The sequence below is a fragment of the Suncus etruscus genome, chromosome 17, assembly GCF_024139225.1.
Source record: "Suncus etruscus isolate mSunEtr1 chromosome 17, mSunEtr1.pri.cur, whole genome shotgun sequence".
In the NCBI taxonomy this organism is placed as follows: domain Eukaryota; kingdom Metazoa; phylum Chordata; class Mammalia; order Eulipotyphla; family Soricidae; genus Suncus; species Suncus etruscus.
In genome coordinates this window covers 73,137,764-73,158,981 of record NC_064864.1, presented here as the reverse complement: position 1 = coordinate 73,158,981, position 21,218 = coordinate 73,137,764, and the positions used below count along the sequence as shown (strand labels likewise).

At 47.2% G+C, this 21,218-nt stretch overlaps 2 protein-coding genes and 1 pseudogene across 2 annotated transcripts in view; 2 read left to right on the top strand and 1 right to left on the bottom strand.

Annotated features, from left to right (window-relative positions):
- Positions 1 to 20,473, top strand: part of TDRD9 (tudor domain containing 9) — a 123,236-nt gene extending 102,763 nt beyond the window's left edge. The window contains exons 31-37 of the mRNA XM_049790470.1: positions 3,494 to 3,564; positions 4,369 to 4,478; positions 5,030 to 5,126; positions 10,660 to 10,798; positions 12,740 to 12,858; positions 17,318 to 17,390; positions 20,372 to 20,473. Of these exons, the coding sequence (XP_049646427.1) occupies positions 3,494 to 3,564; positions 4,369 to 4,478; positions 5,030 to 5,126; positions 10,660 to 10,798; positions 12,740 to 12,858; positions 17,318 to 17,390; positions 20,372 to 20,473 (711 nt within the window). The remainder of the gene's footprint in view (positions 1 to 3,493; positions 3,565 to 4,368; positions 4,479 to 5,029; positions 5,127 to 10,659; positions 10,799 to 12,739; positions 12,859 to 17,317; positions 17,391 to 20,371) is intronic.
- ATP5MJ (ATP synthase membrane subunit j) overlaps positions 1 to 21,218 on the bottom strand; it is a 425,762-nt gene that overhangs the window by 114,375 nt on the left and 290,169 nt on the right. The window lies entirely within an intron of this gene.
- On the top strand, positions 218 to 1,269 carry LOC126033352 (heparan sulfate 2-O-sulfotransferase 1-like; annotated as a pseudogene).

Here is a 21,218-nt window from a genome sequence, read left to right as displayed (position 1 = left end):
ACCATTGAGTGGTCATCGGAGAAGCAGTTACATGTAGCATTGAGGTGCGGGGCTGGGGTGGCAAAAAGGGGGGATTGCTGTGGTGATTTCTCTGGCTGTTGCGCTCACTTAACTTCTCTCCCCTGGCTGCTGAGCTGCTCTTGGGCTCCACTCTGGAGTTCTGTTCCCCAACCCTTCCCCCCACCGTGTTATGTCTTGATTCTGAGCAGTGGGTTTCATGGGGTTCCTCAGGATTATAATGTCGCCCAAGTTGCACTGCTGGTGGTGGTGGCCTTCACAGTGGCAATGCTCTACTTGGAGAACCAGATCTAGAAACTGGAGGAGTCTCAATCTAAGCTAGAAAGAGCTCTGTTGCAAGACATGAAGTTCAAGAAATTGAGTAGCGACATACAATAAATAGATGGCCCTCGGCATGATACAGCTTCCGATGAAGATGAGGACATGGTGATCATTTATAATGGAGTCCCCAAAACTGCAAGCACCTCTTTTACCAATATTGCCTATGACCTGTATGCAAAGAATAAATACCATGTTCTTCACATCAACACTATCAAAAATAACCCAGTGATGTTACTACAAGATCAGATGCGCTTTGTAAAGAATTTTACTTCCTGCAAAGATATGAAACCATACTTTTATCATGGATATATTTCTTACCTGGATTTTGCTTGGTGTGAAGAAGAAACCAATTTACATTAATGCCATAAGGGATTCTATTAAGAGGCTTGTTTCTTACTATTTCTGAGATTTAGAGGTGATTATAGACTGCAGTGGAGACAAAAACAAGGAGACAAAAAGATCTTTGATGAATGTGTAGCTGAAAGCAGTTCCGACTGTACTCCAGAGAAACTATGGCTTCTAATCCCATTTTTCTGTGGCCACAGCTCAGAATATTGGAATGTGGGAAGCAAGTGGGATATTGATCAAGCCAAGTATAACCTACTTAATGAATACTTATGAATACTTTTCTGGTGGGAGTTCCTGAAGAGCTTGAAGATTTTATCATGTTATTGGAAGCAGCTTTACTCTGGTTCTTCAGAAGTGCTACAGAACTATCATACCAGAAAGAAATACCATCTTAAGAAAACCACAGAGAAGAAATTCCCCACTAAGCAAACCATTGCAAAACTACATCAGTCTGACATTTGTAAAATGGAGAATGAGTTTTATGAATTTGCAGTAGAGCAGTTTGAGTTCATCAGAGCCCATGCTGTATGAGAAAAAGATGGAGACCTCTACATTTTTTAACAAAATTTTTTCTATGAAAAAATTTACCTTTAATCAAAAATATTTTTTTTTGGTTTTGGGGCCACACCCAGCGATGCTCTGGGGTTACTCCTGGCTGGTCCGCTCAGAAATAGCTCCTGGCAGGCATGGGGGACCATATGGGACACCGGGATTCGAACCAACCACCTTTGGTCCTGGATCGGCTGCTTGCAAGGCAAACGCCGCTGTGCTATCTCTCCGGGCCCACCTTGAATCAAATTTAATACAATGTGTGAGTGTTAGGTTTCTGAACTAAAATGTTGACCTTGTCTTCATCTTCTTAGCTCTACAACCAGGATTGATGGTAGCTATATAAGACAATTTATATTGAGCCAAGATAGGAAAAAGACAGTAATGACTGATGTCAGTGGTCTAGAAAATTTTTAAGTTTCAGCCTTTTTCCTCCTCTTGTTAAATTTTGGTGAATTAGAACCTTCTGCCTGAAAAAAAAAACATTCCATGACCTAAAACAAATATATAGGTCTAATCAAAAGACTACACATAATTTCAGAAAACTTCCTGATTATAGATTTCTTTTGAATTAAGCTTTCTTTTCCCCAACTACCCATGAGTAGAGATGAATTCATTTGATACTTCCACCTCTGTCTGAAGTCTAAAATGTGCACTTCTAACTATAGTATTATTAACTTTTAGACAGTGTGTGCTTTGTTTTTGTGAATCATGTCTCATGAAATTTATTTTAGTGTTAATCATGTTTACTAAGACATGTCTCTGCTGTAGTTAGAATGTCTCATATTTATGTAGGTTTTTTTATCTTTCTAAAATAATTATAAATGTTAAAAACTTAAACTATTGGGGTCTGGAGAGATAGCACAGCAGTAGGGCATTTGCCTTGCATGCATCTGATCTCGGACTTTCTTAAAGGGGCCAGAGAAATAGCACAGTGGTAGGTCTTTTGCCTTGCATGCAGCCAACCCAGTAGGGAGCCTGATTCAATTGCTGGCATCCCATATGGTCCCCTGAGTCTGCCAGGATTTCTGAGCACAGTGCCAGGAGTAACCCCTGAGTGTTGCCAGGTGTGACCCAGAAACCAAATAAAAAATTTAAAATATATAAAAATATATAAAATATGTATAAGTATATATAAAAATATAAAATATAGGGGCCCAGAAAGATAGCACAGTGGTGTTTGCCTTGCAAGCAGCCGATCCAGGACCAAAGGTGGTTGGTTCGAACCCCAGTGTCCCATATGGTCCCCCATGCCTGCCAGGAGCTATTTCTGAGCAGACAGCCAGGAGTAACCCCTGAGCAATGCCGGGTGTGGCCCCCCCCCAAAAAAGCAAAAAAATATATATGTATATATATATAAAAGATAAAAGAATTGCTATGAAATTATAGGTTAAAGATGTTTCCTGGGGCCAGAGCAGTGGTGCAACCAGTAGGATATTTAGTTGCCTTGCATGCACTAACCTAGGACAGAACATGGTTTGATCCCCCTGGCATCCCATATGGTCCCCTAAGCCAGGAGCGATTTCTGAGCACATAGCCAGGAGTAACCCCTTTACTGTTGTTCTTTTTGTTTGTTTGTTTGTTTTGTTTTTGAGTCACACTCAGGGGCACTCAGGGGTGCTTTAAAAAGTTAATCTTGGGGCCGGGAAGGTGGCGCTGGAGATAAGGTGTCTGCCTTGCAAGCGCTACCAAGGAACGGACCGCGGTTCGATCCCCCGGCGTCCCATATGGTCCCCCCAAGCCAGGGGCGATTTCTGAGCACATAGCCAGGAGTAACCCCTGAGCGTCAAACGGGTGTGGCCCAAAAACCAAAAAAAAAAAAAAAAAAAAAAAAAAAAAAAAAAAAAAAAAAAGTTAATCTTGATGCATATGAAATTAGACCCCCAGCCAATTAAAAAAAATTACCAAGGTAGTCAGTTGCATACTTGCTTTAGATGCATTTCCCCACTGAAGCTTGGAGGTGTCCTGCACTGTAGCCTTTTCTTTTTCTTTGCAAATCTAATTTGGGTTATTGGAAAGAATGTGTAGTGACCTCTTTTTCTTTTTTATTTTTTGGTTTTTGGGCCACATCCAGCAGCACTCAGGGGTTACTCCTGGCTCTATGTTCAGAAATAGCTCCTGGCAGGCTCGGGGACCGTACGGAATGCCGGGATTCAAACCACTGTCCTTCTGCATGCAAGGCAAACGCCTTATCACTGTGCTATTTCTCAGGCCCCGTGAAGTGACCTCTTGTTCGCTGTTTGTTTTGCTTGTGCAGGTGGTTTTGCATGGGCCCTTCAACCCTTATGAACTGAAGTGCCATAGTTTGACCAGAATATCCAAGTTCAGGTACGGTTACCTTAATGGGCGCTTCTCTCCTCTCGTCCTGTTTGCATGAGCGCTTCTGTCTGAGGTGCTCTGAACTGCTTTGATTACACACGAAGTTCCCTGCTTTTCCCATACTAATTACTCACGCGGTAGATCTCTGTGTACCTGCTGTACTCTGGGACCTTTGGAAGGTTCGGGAAGGATCTGATATAGCTGCTGCTCCCCCCAAGTTATAGGTCCTACTGGAGGAGAAACTGCTAACACAAGGGGTGCTGTAGAGACCTTGGTACCCTAGAATACTCTGGAAGCTGAGAGGAGAGACACTGAGCACACTAGGGAGGCCTGGGGTGAGGGGTGGGGCGAGAGTCTGAGCACTTCCGGATGTGTAAGAACCAGTACTGAGTAGAGAGAAGATAGAATGTGGAACCTGGATTGGCATTTGTCTCCCAAGTGACTGGAGCCTGGAGGCCAGGGCAAGTGTCTTGTCTCAAGCTGCACACTCTGTATTCTCTAAAACTATCTCTTCAGCCACGGAGTATACTCAGCTCTCCACTCCCATTGGGGAACCCTCACAGGTGCCCCTCCCTGAAGCTTGTCCCAAGCAGAGCACAGGGCAGCCTGGGTCAGGAGGTAGACAGTTGGGCACTACCAGTCCAGCGCAGGGTTGGATCATGGGGACCTGCAAAGGAAATGTGAAAGAGGAAGGAGATGGGGTCAAACAAGGAGGCTCTCAGGACTAGATGGCCCTTGGGCACTGTGTGCCTGTGGGGCATGTCTGCCAAGGCCAGGCCTCCTTGGCTTGGTGGCCCAGTGGCTTCTCCTCAGGTGCGTGTGGATTGAGAAGGAGAGCATTAATTCGGTCATCATCAGCGATACCCCTGAGGACATCCACCAGAGGATGCTGGTGGCAGCTTCGCTCTCTGTCAATGCCACAGGTGAGGGGATCTGCTTGTGCGCACCTTCCTTCTCCTGGCCCCTCATTCAGAGAGTCTTGTGACCCTTGACTGCGCCTGCCATGTTGCCCCCCCCCCCAAGTGCGCTGTTGGGGAAAGCAGGCGGTCTCCTTTTTCTGGGAGTGCAAGGATGCAGCAGTGGCCACTGGTTCTTCCAGTTCACCAGGCTTAGCTACAAAGAGAACCAGGGCCTGGGGGAATCTGACAGTCTCTTGAACCAAGCTCAGGAGCTCTAGACGCAGGGGTCCTCAAACTTTTTAAACAGGGGGCCAGTTCACTGTCCCTCAGACCATTGGAGGATCTGACTCTAGTAAAAACAAAACTTATGAACGAATTCTTATGCACACTGCATATATCTTATTTTGCAATGAAGAAACAAAACAGATACAAATACAATATGTGGCCCGAGGGCCATAGTTTGAGGACCACTGCTAGAGCTTTCCCCAGTCTGAAGAGGGGGAGGGGCCATAGGGAGCATCGCCCATGGGGGAGCATTTGATTCCAGTAGTGCTCACCTCTCTGGCTTCCCACAGGATCCACCATGCTATTAAGAGAGACTTCCCTGATGCCGCACATCCCCGGCCTGCCTGCACTCCTCAGCATGCTCTTTGCCCCTGTGATGGAGCTGAGGTAAGGCAAGCTCCTTGTCTTGTCCAAGTTGGGGGCCTCTGCATATGTGCCCAGCTGCCTCAGGGTTCTGTCTCTTGACAGAACCTATATGAGCCCTCAGCTTTGTGCTCAAGTGGGGCCATAGTATAGAATGGGACCCAGGGTAGGCTCAGTTCCAGTAGTGATGCCAGATGTCTATAGGGTTGAGCTGGTCTCAGGCTCAGTGTCACAGGAAACCTGTCCTCCTCATGAGTGGGGCATACAGACTTTGTCCCAGAGGACAGGAGCAATGGGGTTCCTCCTAGAGCAGGGGTCTCAAACTCAATTTTTTTTTGTTTTTTGTTTTTGGGCCACACCCGGCAATGCTCAGAGTTACTCCTGGCTGTCTGCTCAGAAGTCGCTCCTGGCAGGCACAGGGGACCATATGGGACACCGGGATTCGAACCAACCACCTTAGGTCCTGGATCGGCTGCTTGCAAGGCAAACACCACTGTGCTATCTCTCTGGGCCCCTCAAACTCAACTTATCTAGGGGCCGAAGGAGGCAAAGTCAGGGTGAGGCAGGGCCACATAAGGGATTTTGCTTACCGAATATTCGCAATAAAAAATCGCATTAGTAAGAAATCACAAAAAATCGCATTAAACATTTGCATACCCCAAATGGAACTGCTCGGGGTATGCAAATGTTTAATGCGATTTTTTCTTATTAATGCGATTTTTATTATGATTATTCAGTAAGCGAATAATCACGAATACTGCGATATTTGAAGGCCGGCAGCGGGCCACAAAATGTTGTACTGAGGGCCTTTGAGACTCCTGTCCTAGAGGCACAAAGACATGGAGGTGGGGCCGGCTCAGCGCTAGAGGTAAGGTGTCTGCCTTGCCAACACTAGCCTAGGACTGATGGCAGTTCGATCCCCCGGCGTCCCATATGGTCCCCCAAGTCAGGAGCGACTTCTGAGCGCATAGTCAGGAATAACCTCTGAGTGTCACCGGGTGTGGCCCAAAAAAAACAAAAAACAAAAAAAAAGACAAAGCCATGGAGGTGTAGGAGGAGGACACACACAGGTATCTTGCCCTCCCAGTAAGCTGCTCCCCCTCACAATTGGGGCCACCTATCCTCACATTGGGGCTACTTTCTCTCATGATAGGGGGGCCTTGCCCTCACTATGTGGCTACTTCTCCTCACAGTGGGGCTACTTCTTATAGTCAGGCCACTTCTTACAGTGGGGCAACTTCTCTCACAGTGTGGTGACATCCTCTCACAGTAGGGTGATTTCCTCTCACAGTGGGTCACCCCCCATCACAGTGAGGCTACTTCCCCTCACAGCAGTATGACCTCTCATAGTAGGGTGACCACCTCTCATAAAGTAAGGCAGCCTTTCTTTGGGGGGGGGGCACACCTGGTGATGCTCAGGAGTTACTCCTTGCTATGCGCTCAGAAATTGCTCCTGGTTTGGGGGACCATATGGGATGCCGGGGGATAGAATCGCAGTCTGTCCTGGGTCAGCCACATACAAGGCAAACACCCTACCACTGTGCCATCGCTCTGGCCCAAGGCAGCCTTTTCTTGACCTCTTCTTTCAGTACCAGTTCTGGGGACACATGAGTAATGTCCTATATTCTTACACCTTCAAAGGGGAAATTCTGTTATAGATTTTGAGGAAAATGCATTTATCTACGCAGTTAAAACACAGTTATCTAAAATATACCTTTCTAGAAAAAAAAATCTAGGCCTCTCTGGAAGCAGCACAGAGTGGCTGTACAATAGGGTGTATGGAAGAGTGTGTTTGTGAGTACTGTGACTGGAAGGGAAGTGGGTGTATGTGGCTTCTCCAAACACTGCTGGTTTGTGGGAGCTTCAGTTTCTGAGCTCAGTGTTGATTAGTGGCAACCATGTTTGAAGCACTGGAAAAAAAAAAGGTATATGATTGGGGGGCAGCCCCTTTGTTCACCCCAAATGCTCATTTTCCTTTGTTGAGCCATAACAGCTTATACCTGATAAGATTTGTCATGGTGCTCACAGAGTCCCCTCCCAATTCTGACCCCCACTTTGCCATTGTGCTGTGCCCAGGATCAAGCAGTCCCAGGTGGGTAGACTTATCAGTTTGGCTTCAGTTGAAGTAGGAGAAGGAGGTGGGAATTCTGCCAGACGTGCTCATAATCGTAAACTGAGGCACTGATCTGCTTCTGCCCACTTGGCTGCCAGTGGCCTGTCTGTGAGGTGGTCTCACCAGTGTTGCTGGGAGGTGTACTGGGCTCCTCTTCTGCCCCAGATTTACTTTTTCCCTGGTTTCAGTCAGTATGCCCCCCTCCAACGGAGCCTCCTACTTCCTGCAATAGCTCCATGGCGTGGCAGCCTTGTCTGCTTGTGCAGCAGGGATGATGTACCCCTCAGCACCCCAGTCTCAGCTTGAGTAGGCCAGGTGTGTGAGTGTAGCATTTTACCTCAAGCATACAGAGCACACACCCTGACCTTATCTTTTTTTTTCTGAAAACAGAAGCACACACCCTGTTGTAAACCCCTCTCACATCCTACTCTATCTCTTACACTCCCCTAATATAAATATCCCTTTCCCACCTATGATAAATGGAGTTGCTCCCCAAAGTAGCTGTTGGATGCTTCTTTGTGAGCTCTACTCACCTGGTATCTGACCTCACCAGTGTGTGACGGGCCTACTGTGCAGGTGCCACTTCAACCAACTAAAGGTGCCTCAAAGGAGGTGGCAGGTGGTCTGGAATTCAGGAGTGTGAGAGATGAACTGTGGGTGAACTGCAAGGAGTCCTTCCTTGTCACCATTGTCGTTGCTGGGGATGGGTAGCCAATGCTCCCCAGACAGCTTTCCAGGTACAACTGAGGCACTGAGGGCACAGCTGTTCACTGACATCAGCTGCTCCCCTGGGCTGCGGGTGCTTCCTCATGGTCTAGTGCAGTGATGGCTAACCTTTTTGAGCCCGAGTGCCCAAACTGCCGCACAATGCCCGGTCCCCCCAATGGCCAGTCCGGCCCTGTTGCCAGGTGAGCTGCAAAGCAGACACCGGCACACTCGCCTCCCGCCATGCCACATATCTTAATTGTGGACCTTCCCGAGGCCAGGCCTTTGCGTGCCACTGCTGGCACACATACCATAGGTTTGCCATCGAGGGTCTAATGCCTGTGCTCCCTGTTTTGAGGGGAGGGGAGGCTGGTTTGTCTCATCTCAGACATGTGTCAGCCTCACAGTCCCCACTGGAAGGTGTAGGATCAGATCCCCTGCATCCTGGTAAGTGTCTCCCTTTACCAGTGAGGAGAATGTGGTGCTCCCGCAGAGTGCCTTGGGATTCACGTATCCATGTCCCGTATGTTCATGCAGGGTCGTCATCTGCAGGATTGGAACCCTTACTATATCGTCAGGAAGACCCCAGACACCTGAGCATTGCTTGGCAGTCTGCCTCTCACAGGTCTTGGGGAGACTACTGTTTGAGAAGCCTGAGAGATCAGAGGAGAATCAGGGATGTTCTGTACAGACCAGGGGAGCGGCACCTTTTTGGCCTCAGCTGTTCCAGACTCTGTGTAGGCTTGTCTCAGGAGAGGCTGCAGGAGTCACCTTTCCTGCCTCTCTTACTGTCCCCAACTAGAAACTCTGCTTACTGCCTTATGTCCTGGCACTTCCGGTTTGCATCTGCAGAGGCATTTTACAAGAAGGAAACCATTCCTGTGATCTCACTGATTGTTGGGCTCATGTAAATATTGAGAACCCTTGGGAAAGCTTGTCAGCTGATGTTCCTTCCCCAAGTCAGGAGGGCAGCAGAGGAGAGGACCTGGTTGCTTGGACTTGGTTCCCTCTCAGTGGGAGAAGTTTGCTGGGCTGGGAGTGAGCAGCATGGCTCAGACCCTTCATTCCTTGCATTCCTGTTATTCGTCACTTCTGTTTGGGAGGATTGTATCTGAATGAAAATTACAATCTGGGCCAGAGAAATAGCACATTAGTAGGACATTTGCCTTGCACACAACCGACCCAGGACAGGTGACAGTTCGAATCCCGGCATTTCATATGGTCCCCTGAACCTGCCAGGAATAACCCCTGAGCACTGCTGCCAGGTGTGACCCAAAAACAAAAGCAAAAGCAAAATCATAATCTATTAAAAACATCAGGTGATTCTATATAAAGAAACATTTTTGTGATTATTTTTAGCACAAATATTAGCACTGCTAATTTCTGTCGGGGTCTCTTCCTTATGGTGACAAGAATGTGTGTGCATGTGCATGGGACCTGAGAAAGTGCTTTGCCCACATTATCTCTGCTGAATCCTGTTGATCTGGAGGAGGGGGGAAATGGCCAAGGTGGTTACAAAAGAGGTTCCACGGTCCCTGCTGTCCCTGTTGCTAATAGGGAGCTGGTGGGGGGTGCTTGCCAGTACTGGTGACTGAGCAGATGCTGGCATGTGAGGAGAGGGATAAGGGCACCACTTCACTCCTGAGTTGAAAGCCCTGGGTGGCGAACCTGTTGGAAGGTGGTTTTGAAGCTTGGAAAGTGCCCTCTGCTGTGTGGGGAAGAGACTGAGCTATGGCGCATATCTAGGTGGGAGGTGAAGTGGCAACAGTGTGTGCTTGGGCCACCAGGGCAGCCTCTGTCAGTTGGGCATTAGAACTCTGTCATAGCCTATTCTGCAGGAGCCACACTGCTGCAAATTGAACCTCAGGAGGGCAGGGGAGACTACCTGATAAGGCTGGAGCACATGCAAATAGTCATCACTGTTGATTGTCCTGAAGCAAAAAGGATTAAACCAGGACCAGAGCAGTAGCATATTGGGTACGGCACTTGCCGTGCGGTGGCCAATCTGGGTTTGATCCCCGGCATCCCATGTGGTCCCCCAAGCACTGCCAGGAGTGATTCCTAAGTCCAGAGCCAGGAGTAACCCCTGAACATCACTGGGTGTGGCTTCATAGCCAAAACCAGAAAAAGGATTAAAGCAATGGGAAGAATTTAGAGGCAGAAAACAATTAAATCGCATGTTCTCTGTGGCTGTGAATTGGGCCTTAGTCATAGGTTAATGCAGTGGTTTTCAAATGGGGCACGCCCCCCGGGGAGATGGCGCATTTGACCTTGGCAAACACTGTCATAACAAGCTAAGCCGGTGTTTATGTCTCTGTATGTCTCTGGAGCTGAGAGTTGCTGTGCCCTGCTTCAAACCCCGCTTCGAAAAGCTCTGCATTGTAAAACGTGCTCATTGGAGCCATTAATCCAGACCACCTCTGATTAAAAAATCAGCTCAAATTATTTTATATATTTTTGTTTTTCAGGTTAAAAGAATTTTTAATAAAGATACTATTTACAGTGGTGCAGGGGTGTGAAAAAATGTTTTTTTCTTCCTAGGGGGGCATAACAGGAAATAATTGAGAAGCACTGGGTTAGTGAGAGACTCTTCTCTAGTATGAGAACCTAGAGAGTCTTCAGGGGAGAATCACCCAGAGGAACACAGGCCAGGGGGTGTTGCAGAGCCTAGAGGGCTAAGTTGGTGGGAAAACAGTGCTTTAGCAATCTTGTAAGCACATTTTTCAATGTCTTCTCTAGGGTAGATCAGAATGGAAAATGCTACACTGGAGTCCTTTGTGGGCTGGGCTGGAATCCCACCACAGGGTCCCCCATCCTGCCTGAACATGACATTGAGCTGGCATTTGACGTTCAGTTCACCGTAGAGGACATTGTAGAGGTGAGTCAGCTGAGTCAGGAGGAGAGAGATCTTGCCCGACCACAGTGCTTGTGCATGCTGAGCCCAGTCACTGCTCAGTGGGGACAAGGGGGAGCTGGTGTGCGATGAGGGTCAGGCGTCCAGTCTCGGGGATCTCTGGGCATGGCTCACAGCATGTGGAGAAGCTGCTGTGGTGTGGGCTGAACTGTCACACAGTGGGGCTGGAAGTCCCCAAATGTTAGTCAGGAAGGCAAGTGTGAATCACGAAATAGAGGAAAACTCCTTCAGGCCCACATTGAGGACTGAAAACTTCGGCAATAAAACAACCCAAGAGTGGTGGCCAGAGGGGTCCCCTTCAAGGAGGTGGGAGCACACAGGACTGACACTTGCCGCAGCCTGTACGTGTGGAGCTATTCATGGGAAGATACGTCTTCCTCAGAGTTGGCATGTCACCACCCAGTGACCAACAGGCTCAGGAGACAGCTCCAAGGGCTGAGCACAGGCTTCCCTGGCAGGGGCCCAGGTTCCAACCCTGAAAACTGAGCTGAAGTAGCCTGTGGGCATTGCTGCATGTGGCCAGTTCAAAACAAAGATGCTGGAGGCAGCCAGAATGTGGGGTAGGAGAGTGGGGCACTGCTGTGGCCCCACAGGAAAGCTCTTGTTATCTAAAGGAGCAGTCAGGGCAGAGGGATAGCACAGCGATAGATTGTTTACCATGCACCGGCTGACCCAAGATAGACCCGGGGTCTATCTTCGGCATTCCATATGGCCCCCTGAGCCTGCCAGGAGTGATTTCTGAGTGCAGAGCCAGGAGTAACCCCTGAGCATTGCCGGGTATGACCCAGAAACAAAAACAAAAAAATAAATAAAGGAGCAGTCAGGTGTGTGTGACTCTCCAGCATGGAGTCTTGATGGGACATTCCGGAAAGGGCCCAGGGGCTGCTGGGACTCGAGTGTGGGGTAGGGAGCTGGATCCCTCTCAGACAAAACCCCCTAATGTTGATCTGGAGAAGGGGAATGTTGAAGGTGTGTGACTGAACCCTTCCCCCAGGGCTCCAAAGTGACAGCTTTGAAGGGATGAGGTCAGACACCCCTTCACCGAAGTGGCAGCAATGTGGATTAGAACCAGATCAATTCCAACAACAAAAAATTGCACAGAGTGCTGAACCGCTCTGCATGGCTAAGTGCAGGGAAACAGACGCATCAGAGTTAGGGCTATGCCTTCACTGGCTGGCAGCAATGAGAAGCTGCAGCTGGGTGGCAGTCAGGGCAGGGCAGAAGAGGATGCCCGTGAGCCCCACACAGATATATGCCCTCCCCTTCCCTCCCCTGTCTTATGGGGGTGAGGGCCAGACACAGCCCCACAGCAGAGCAGATTGGACCCCACTCCAACAGAGTCCATCAGTGGAACCCAAACTCCTTCCTTAGAGAAATGGCAGATTCTGGGACTGGGGCAGCAGAGGGCAGGGTGAGCCTGAGTAGTACCAGAGGGAAAGGTGTCCTCAGCCCTGGAGGAGGGCTTCATGGGCAGCAACTGAACTGTTGTCGTAGGACCTGGAGAGAAGTATCTGTTTGGCCAGGCGGCTGTCTGAACCTTTTTTGTTGACGTGTTGGTTTGGGAGCCACACCTGGTGGTGCTGAGGGCGAGGGCTACTCCCAGCTTGGTGCTCAGGTGTCGTCACCCTTGTGGAGCCCAGGGATCACGCAATGCCGGGGGGAATTTCAGGTTTCCCCATGCACAAAGCATGTGCTCATCACATGGAGTCCTCTCCTGTGCCCTCTTGTTGATTTTTAACCCTTTTCTCTGTATATCATGATAGTGGTCATTTGTATTTAGCAATATGTTCCTAGACCATTTTAAAGCAATCATAAAATTTAGACAGGAATCCTTAGCACTTGTTCACAGTTAAGCTGAAGTTCACTGAGCATTATTAGACTATTTCTCGTGCTGTTTCTTTACAGATTAATATTCTCAGGGCTGCTATTAACAAGCTGGTATGTGATGGGCCAAATGGATCCAGATACTTGGGGCCAGAAAGAATCGCACAGTTACAGGACAGTGCGCGCCAGAAGCTGCTGGGGTGAGTTGGGCAGGGAGCTGGGCTACTCCCCACAGGACGGTGACTGTGCTGGTGGATTGGTTCTCTGCAGACTGGGAGCAGCATCTCAGGACTCCCAGGCTGTTGGCTGCAACATTTTGCTCTGATCCATTTGCCACTGGTTGAAGCATCTGAACTGTGAACTGTGTTGTCTGGTTGCTGTGACTGTCAATGCTGTCTGTCTGTCAGGCATGTCTCTGTCCCTCGGTGAGAGCTCAGGAGGGGATTAGTGAAGATTTAAGCTGCTGTTTGGGCTGACAAAAATGGCCAGATGCCTTCCACTTAGCTTTTAGATTTTGCTCCCACCTGAGTGCTCTGACCCAGTTTCTTCCCTTCAGTTTCATTGGCCTAGGTGGCTTTATTGTACTTGTCTTTGAAGGGTCTGGTCAGACATTGAGCTCATTTTCAGGGTGGTTGGTGTCTGATCATGGCGTTTAGAAAGGCTTTGGTGACCTGACTAGAAGCTTTTCAGTCAGGCTGTGATTTCCCAGTGTGCACTTTGTCCTCTGTGGTCTTTCTGAGCATCCTTATTTTGATTGTATCTGTTGACATTTTAGAAGTTTTAAAAGTTGGGTGTTTCTGGTCTACCTAAAAGCTTACATGCATTTTCTCGTGTTTGCTTCTTTTCTGTTTTCTCTTTTTGTTCTGTGTGGCTGGGCGTGAGACTCTTCGCCATTCAGCCCTTCACCATTCAGCCCTCCCTGTCCTCTTGGGTCCTTTGTGGTGGAGGTCAGACCTGCTTGGGGTGGTTTGAGTCGGCATCTATTCCCATGTGACTTGTGTATCAGATCATCTCTTGCAGAAGTGCCCTCCTTGCTCCGTGACCTGCCTCAGCACATGTCCCCTGTGTGTCATTGGCAGGAATGTGTGTTTCTGTTGTTTTATGTGGAGTTTTGTGCCAGCACTGTGCTGCCTGGATGGCTGTAGCTTTATCATGAAATTTTAAATAGGGTCACTTCATTCTTCCATTTGGTTTGGTTCTGGTTTTAGACACTCTGCTGATGGTTCTCAAGGATTCAGGGAACCCTCTGTGGTTGAGAGATGGCCACATGCTGGCAAGTGTACTTGATGCTGGCTTTACTCTCTTCAGCCCTTGTTTTATTTCTGAACTTGCTTTTATCCTTCTTGATCATTGTATTTGAGATGGATTTTAGGGTCAGTTCCTCAGTGTAAATACAACAAGTCTTGTATATTGTACTGAATTGGTCTTGGTTTGGTGATCTCTGCCATCTTAGGTCTTATGTTGTCTTGTCCCTCAGTGACTATGTCAGTTCTCTGCTCTAGTTTTGGTGTGTGGGTCAGGCACACTTATTAAAAGATGCTTAAATATTGGTCTTTTGTGATTCTATTGGAATCAAATTATTTCATTTTGGTGCTGGTGAGATAGCATAGCGGTAGGGCATTTGCCTTGCAGACAGCCTGATGGTGGTTCAAATCTGGCATCCCACATGTCCCCCATGCCTGCCAGCAGCAATTTCTGAGCACAGAGCCAGGAGTAACTCCTGAATGCTGCCAGGTGTGATCTCCAAAACAAAAACAAACAAACAAAAAAAAAGAAATTGTTTCATTTTTAGATTGTTCAGCGCCATATATGAAGCAAAAAATGTTTTTAGGGGCCGGAGCGCTGGCACAAGCAGTAAGACGTCTGCCTTGCGTGAGCTAGACTAGGATGGACTGCAGTTTGATCCCCCAGCATCCCATATGGTCTCTCAAGCCAGGATAGATTTCTGAGCACATAGCCAGGAGTAACTCCTGAGCATAGCCAGAAAACCAAAAAAAAAAAAAAAACAAAGTTTTTACTTGTCGACTTTTGTGCTGGATCTTATTTATTAATTATCAAATTAGTTATAGTTGTTTTGTAGATTCATCAAGATTTCCTCCATACTAAATTGTTACTTCTGTAAAGAGCTTTCCAGTCTGTCTGGTTTCTTCTTCTTTACCCCCTATGCTCAGGGCTCACTCCTCAGGGCTAGAAATTGAATCCAAGTGTGCGAGGCCAGTACTGCCTCCCCAGCTGCTCCCTTCCTCTGCTTGGGCAGCAATGTCTCACTTTTATTTCAGTCTTGGGGGGAGCATTCAGTCTTTCATGTTTGCTAGTCGAGGTCAGCTGGGGCCTTCATAATGGCCCTGAAGAGGCTGAAGGAGTGGTTCCTCTACTTTTTGCTGAGAGCTTCTAACAGGTAAGACTTGACATTTTGCACAGAAGCCTTTTCCATGTCTGTGAAATCATCTAGTGCTTTCCCCATTGGCTACATTTTGATTTTTAAAATAGTCCTGGGTTCTGTCTTTGGGTGATTCCTCTTCACAGATCACCTCACAGATATCAGTGGACTATTGACTCCTTTTACTCCTGTGTTTTTCTTGAGTGATGCTGACTTTGAGAAGTGTCCATGGAGAGGTGAGGGGCCACCTTGTCCTTGCTGCTGATAAACAACCATGTAGTAGGTGTTGTGGCTGCTTTTGTGTGGGCCTTGGTAGAGACATTGAGGAAAGAGTGGGTCTGCCTTTCCGGTGGGGCCTTCCTCACTCTCTCCACCTTGAGAGTTGGTTACGTGAGTGTCTCTGACATGGAGCATGCTTATCTAGCTCATGGCAACTGATTTATCAAATGAAAATTGTCCAGACACTTGGTTTGTTGTAGAACCTGGGTTTTTATTTGATTTTTCTATTAGGACCTCTTGTTTTTTATTTTATATTATTTCTTTTTTTTTTCATATTATTTCTTACTATGATATTGATCTCTTGTTTCTCCATTAGTGTAGCTAATTTTTTTTGTTTTTTGTTTTTGGCCACACCCGGCAGTGCTCAGGGGTTACTCCTGGCTGTTTGCTCAGAAATAGCTCCTGGCAGGCACGGGGGACCATATGGGACACCGGGATTCGAATCAACCACCTTTGGTCCTGGATCGGCTGCTTGCAAGGCAAACGCCGTTGTGCTATCTCTTCGGGCCCTAGTGTAGCTTATTTTTATCCATTTTACTAACCTCAAAGAACGTGGTTTTGCTAATTTTCTTTTCCCTCAGTGTTGCTTGTTTGTGTGTTGTCTGGGTCTTCTTGTTTATTCTTAATTACTAATCCTTTTTCAACTTGCCTTTTTAACCTTATTTCTACTATAGACGTTAAAGTTATATATTTTCTCATTGCTGTGAATGGTCCTTAATGCTAGAACTCTCTCTCTCTCTCTCCTCTTTCTCTCTTTTCTCTCCCTTGCACCTCTCTTTCTCTCATTCTCTCATTTCCCCCTTGTCACGACTGCTCAGAAGGAGATGACTAAGGGGCTGGAGAGATAACGCAATGTTAGGGTGTTTGCTTTGCATGTGGCGGACCCAGGACCAATGGTGGTTCAATTCCAGCATCCAGGTCCTCTAAACCTGCAAGGGTCAATTTCTGAGCACAGAGCCAGGAGTAACCCCTGAGCATTGCCAGGTGTGGCCAAAAAGAACAAAAACAAAACAAAACAAAACAAAAAACAACAACGGGGGAAGGAGATGACTGAGATGTTCGGGTACAGCAGTAGGTGAGGGGCCAAGGTTGAATGGTTGGCACTTCTTTTGAGAGACAACCTCTTTTTTCCCTGCTATTTTCATATGCACAGTAGCTTAAATATCTCTGCTTTTGGCCTTTTGAAGTGTGGAGTTGTGACTCAGGGAAGGTTTTGCAGGGGTCTCAAACTCAATTTACCTGGGGGCCACAGGAGGCAAAGTCGGGGTGATCCTTGAGTGCAAAGTCAGTAGTAAGCCTTGAACATTGGGAGGTGTGACCCAAACAACTAAAACAAAACAAGACATAAAAAGATTCCTCTAGGGCAGGGCCACAAAATGTTGCACGGAGGGCCATTTGCGGTCTGAGTTTGAGATCTCTGGTTTACAGGATTTACAACTGTATGTTTGCTTGCTTGCTCACTCACTTCTTGGATGAGAAATTAGACGTGAGAGTTCATGTCTCTCTTTAGAGTCACTTTCTTGCTTTGTAGCTTTTTAATTTATCCGTTTACACCTGGATTATTATGCTTTACTTGTTCATTGTTGTTATTCTCAACAATAGAAAACTTTTATCATAAAAAAGTTATATTTTGGGGCCGGGCGGTGGCGCTGGAGGTAAGGTAAGCCTTGCCTGCGCTAGCCTAGGACGGACCACGGTTCGATCCCCCGGCATCCCATATGGTCCCCTAAGAAGCCAGGAGCAACTTCTGAGCGCATAGCCAGGAGTAACCCCTGAGCATCACAGGGTGTGGCCCAAAAACCAAAAAAAAAAAAAAAAAAAAAAAAAAAAAAAAAAAAAAGTTATATTTTGGCTGGTCTGATGGCAGTGGTTTATCAGAACTTATTAACGTTGGTATATAACACACCCCCCCACTGCTCAATTTGACTGGCTTTAAAAAGAAGTTATATTTTCAGTATCTAATGTCCCAGTAATATACTTTACCTTGTTTAAATTTTCAGTTTGTTCTGTCGGTTGAAACCAAGAGAAAAAGTTACCCCGAAGTGGCATGGGAGGCCATACGAGTGGAATCAGGTGAGTGAGGCACAGTCCCCTTGGGATACTCTGCCCACCCCAGGTATCCACATGGGCAACAGAAGACATGGACATAGAGGGTTCTTCTTCTGGGTGTTGGGGGACATAGATCAGATGGCCTCTGCTGGAAAAGTGCTTTTATGTGGGGTCTTGACAGAAAAGGCAGAGTACAGGCCAGCCACCTGCCAGCACAAATGCCAGCAGGGCATGAAGGACAGGTTTGCCTGGCTCCTGTAACAGTATCTGGAATCAGTAGCAGGCTTTTATTTTCTCTAAGTTTGAGAGGCTGGAGCCCAGAATTCATGGTGCCTGCCACCAGGCTTGGTCTAAAAGTTCCTGAGTGGGGATAGAGCCATAGTAATATGTAGTACAGCGTTTTATGGAGAGCATTTTTTTTTGTACCCGCTGACTTGGGTTTGACTCCCATCTGGTTCCCTGAGCCTCCCAGCAGTAAGCCCTGAGCACTGTTGAGTGTAACCCAAAATAAACCCCAACCCTTGTCAGTCCTTCCAAGCCAGGTGACTTCTGAAACACTTGCTGGCTTGATATTTTCTTACAAACAGTTGCTTTGAGTCTATTCAGAGCTACTTTCCTTGGTTCAGTTTACCCAGATGCTGTTGTTTCTCTGTAACAGCCCCACATGAGGAATGGTTGCAGTCATGCCAGCCTGGAGCACTGCACCTGACCCTTGAGCATATGGGTTTGCTCTGCTTAGGAGCACTTATGTGTCTTCTAAGAACACAACAAACAGATCTGGTTTGATGAGTCTACCTAGTACTGTTGATGTTATGGGCATCCAGTAGTGCCCTAGCTCCTGGCTCTGTGCTGAGGGAAGACCATATGTGGTATCCAGAATTGACCTTGAGTTGGCTGCATGCAAGGCAAGGGCCTACCCAGATGGTCCCCTATCTCTCCAACCTCACTGATGATTTTCCTAATAACATCTTCTTTTCTGTAGCTGATGGTTTTCTAAATATATAGTGTATACTATATGTAACATACCAATCACATTCGCTTAATTATGTCATTGGTAATGTTCTGAGTAATAGAAGATCATTCATAATTTGTGGGGAAATAGAGGGATCAAAAGTTAAATGTGAGGGGTCAGAGTGATAGCACAACAGAGAGGGGATTTGCCTTGGGTCACATATGACCCAAATTCGATCCCCAGCAACCCAGATGGTCCCCCAAGTTACCACCAAGAGTAATTCCTGAGCACAAAGCCATGAGTAATCCCTGATTACACACACCTTCACATGTGGCTCAACCGCCCCATAAAAGAATTAAATATGGAATCTATTATGCTGAGTGAAATAGGTCAGAGGGAGAGAGAAAGATTCAGAATAGTTTCACTCGGGCCCGGAGAGATAGCACAGTGGCGTTTGCCTTGCAAGCAGCCAATCCAGGACCAAAGGTGGTTGGTTCGAATCCCGGTGTCCCATATGGTCCCCCGTGCCTGCCAGGAGCTATTTCTGAGCAGACAGCCAGGAGTAACCCCTGAGCACCGCCAGGTATGGCCCAAAAACAAAAACAAAAAACAAAAACAAAACAGAATAGCTTCACTCATCTATGGGTTTTAAGAAAAATGAAAGACATTTTTAGCAGTATCTCAGAGACAGGAGAGATGAGGGCTGGTAGGTGCAGCTCATGACATGAAGCTCACCACATAGAGTGATGAGTGCAATTAGAGAAATAACTACACTGAGAACTATCATAACAATGTGAATGAATGAGGAAAGTAGAAAGCCTGTCTCGAGTACAGGTGTGGGTGGGGTGGGGAGGAGGGAGATCTGGGAAATTGGTGGTGGGAATCTTGCACTGGTGAAGGGGGGCGTTCTTTACATGACTGTGATCACACAATTACAATCATTTGTAATCATGGTGTTTAAATAAAAATAATTTTTGGGGGGTTTTTGGGCCACACCTGGTAACACTCAGGGGTTACTCCTGGCTATGTGCTCAGAAGTTGCTCCTGGCTTGGGGGACCATATGGGACACCGGGGGATCGAACCGAGGCCCGTCCAAGGCTAGCGCAGGCAAGGCAGGCACCTTACCTTCAGCGCCACCGCCCGGCCCCAAATAAAAATAATTTTTTTTTGTTTTGTTTTTTTGTTTTGGTTTCCTTTTTGAGCCACACCCGGCGATGCTCAGGGGTTACTCCTGGCTGTCTGCTCAGAAATAGCTCCTGGCAGGCACGGGGGACCATATGGGACGCCGGGATTCGAACCAACCACCTTTGGTCCTGGATCGGCTGCTTGCAAGGCAAACACCGCTGTGCTATCTCTCCGGGCCCAAATAAAAATAATTTAACAAAAAAAATTAAGTATGAGGCCAGGGAGATAGCTCTAATTAATAAGATGTGCAGGATACCTGGGTTCAAACCCTGGTACTACATGGTCCTCTGGGTACTTCTGGGAGCAATCCATGAGCACTGATCTTGGAGTAGTACCAATGGACTGCTAGGTATGACCTAAAACCAAAGAAAAAGTTAAATGTGACTTTTAATATCCTGGAGTCTGCTCCTCTAAGCCCACAGTGTTGTGGGTGAGCTGTATCCTGGAGTTGCAGTCTCCATTTCTTTTTTTTTTTTTTTCTTTTTTTTTTTTTTTTTTTGGGCCACACCCGGCAGTGCTCAGGGGCTACTCCTGGCTGTCTGCTCAGAAATAGCTCCTGGCAGGCACGGGGGACCATATGGGACACCGGGATTCGAACCAACCACCTTTGGTCCTGGATCGGCTGCTTGCAAGGCAAACACCGCTGTGCTATCTCTCCGGGCCCACAGTCTCCATTTCTTTAGAGAGCCTGTAGGCATGTTTTTCATGAAGATGCCATAAGACTGAAGCTTCAGTTGACAGCAAGTCACTGTTATTCCGAATGCTGGCAGTATGAGGACTTGCTGCACAGCAGAGCAGTGTCTGGACTCTGCTTGGTGGTTTCCAGGGTCCATCTGAGCCACAGGCCTTTGTCTGCCCCTCCCCTAGGTGGACCCAAAGCTGGTGATGGAGCAGGTGGAGCAGGAGAGTGGCCGCAGCAAGAACACCTTTCTCTACCGGTTGCACAAGCTCGTGCTTCTCAGTGCCTAGAGTGCGGGTCCCACCAGACGAGCCCCAACCAGACACAAGGTGGATTCAGCTCCTTTGTAGGCACAGAGCAGCTTCTCTCGTCCAGGGGTTCTCCAATCCTGGCTGCTTTTCTGGAGTGGAGGGGGAGGGGGGAGAGGGACACAGTTGGTAAAATTTAGTCCTTTCTAGAAACAGAAAATCACTCTATAAACATTTGGGGACAGTAGTTCTAAAAGAAGAACTTGGTTGGGGGGGAAGAACTACATTTTGCTCTACATTTATTAAGGTAAATATAGCTTACCTTACATGTAAGGTTCCAGAATGTTCTTGCATGTTCTGTTTACAGTGATTTAAACTTGGGTACAAACTAGGTTTCTTCATTTACCACAAGCAGGGTGTGAAGAACCAGGTGGCATTTTTGTTATTTTTTTCCCCTTTCCTTTCTTCTTTGAGGGAGAATATCTAATTTTGGTAAAAACTAACTTGAGTTTTGTATATTTTTTATTTTCACTTGTTACGATTCTTGGCCCTGATTTTGAAAATCAGAGATTACCTACCTGGTCACTGGTACAACTGTACTCAAACAATAAAAGCACGAGATAAAGCTTCTGTTTCTTACAATTTTTAATCAAGAGATACCATCTATTTTAAGAAATTCAAATGTGGGGCTGGAGCAATCATACAGTAGATAAGACACTTGCCTTCCACACAGCCAACTGGGCTTTCATCCCCAGCACCCACCCCGTATGGTCCCCAAGCCTTGCAG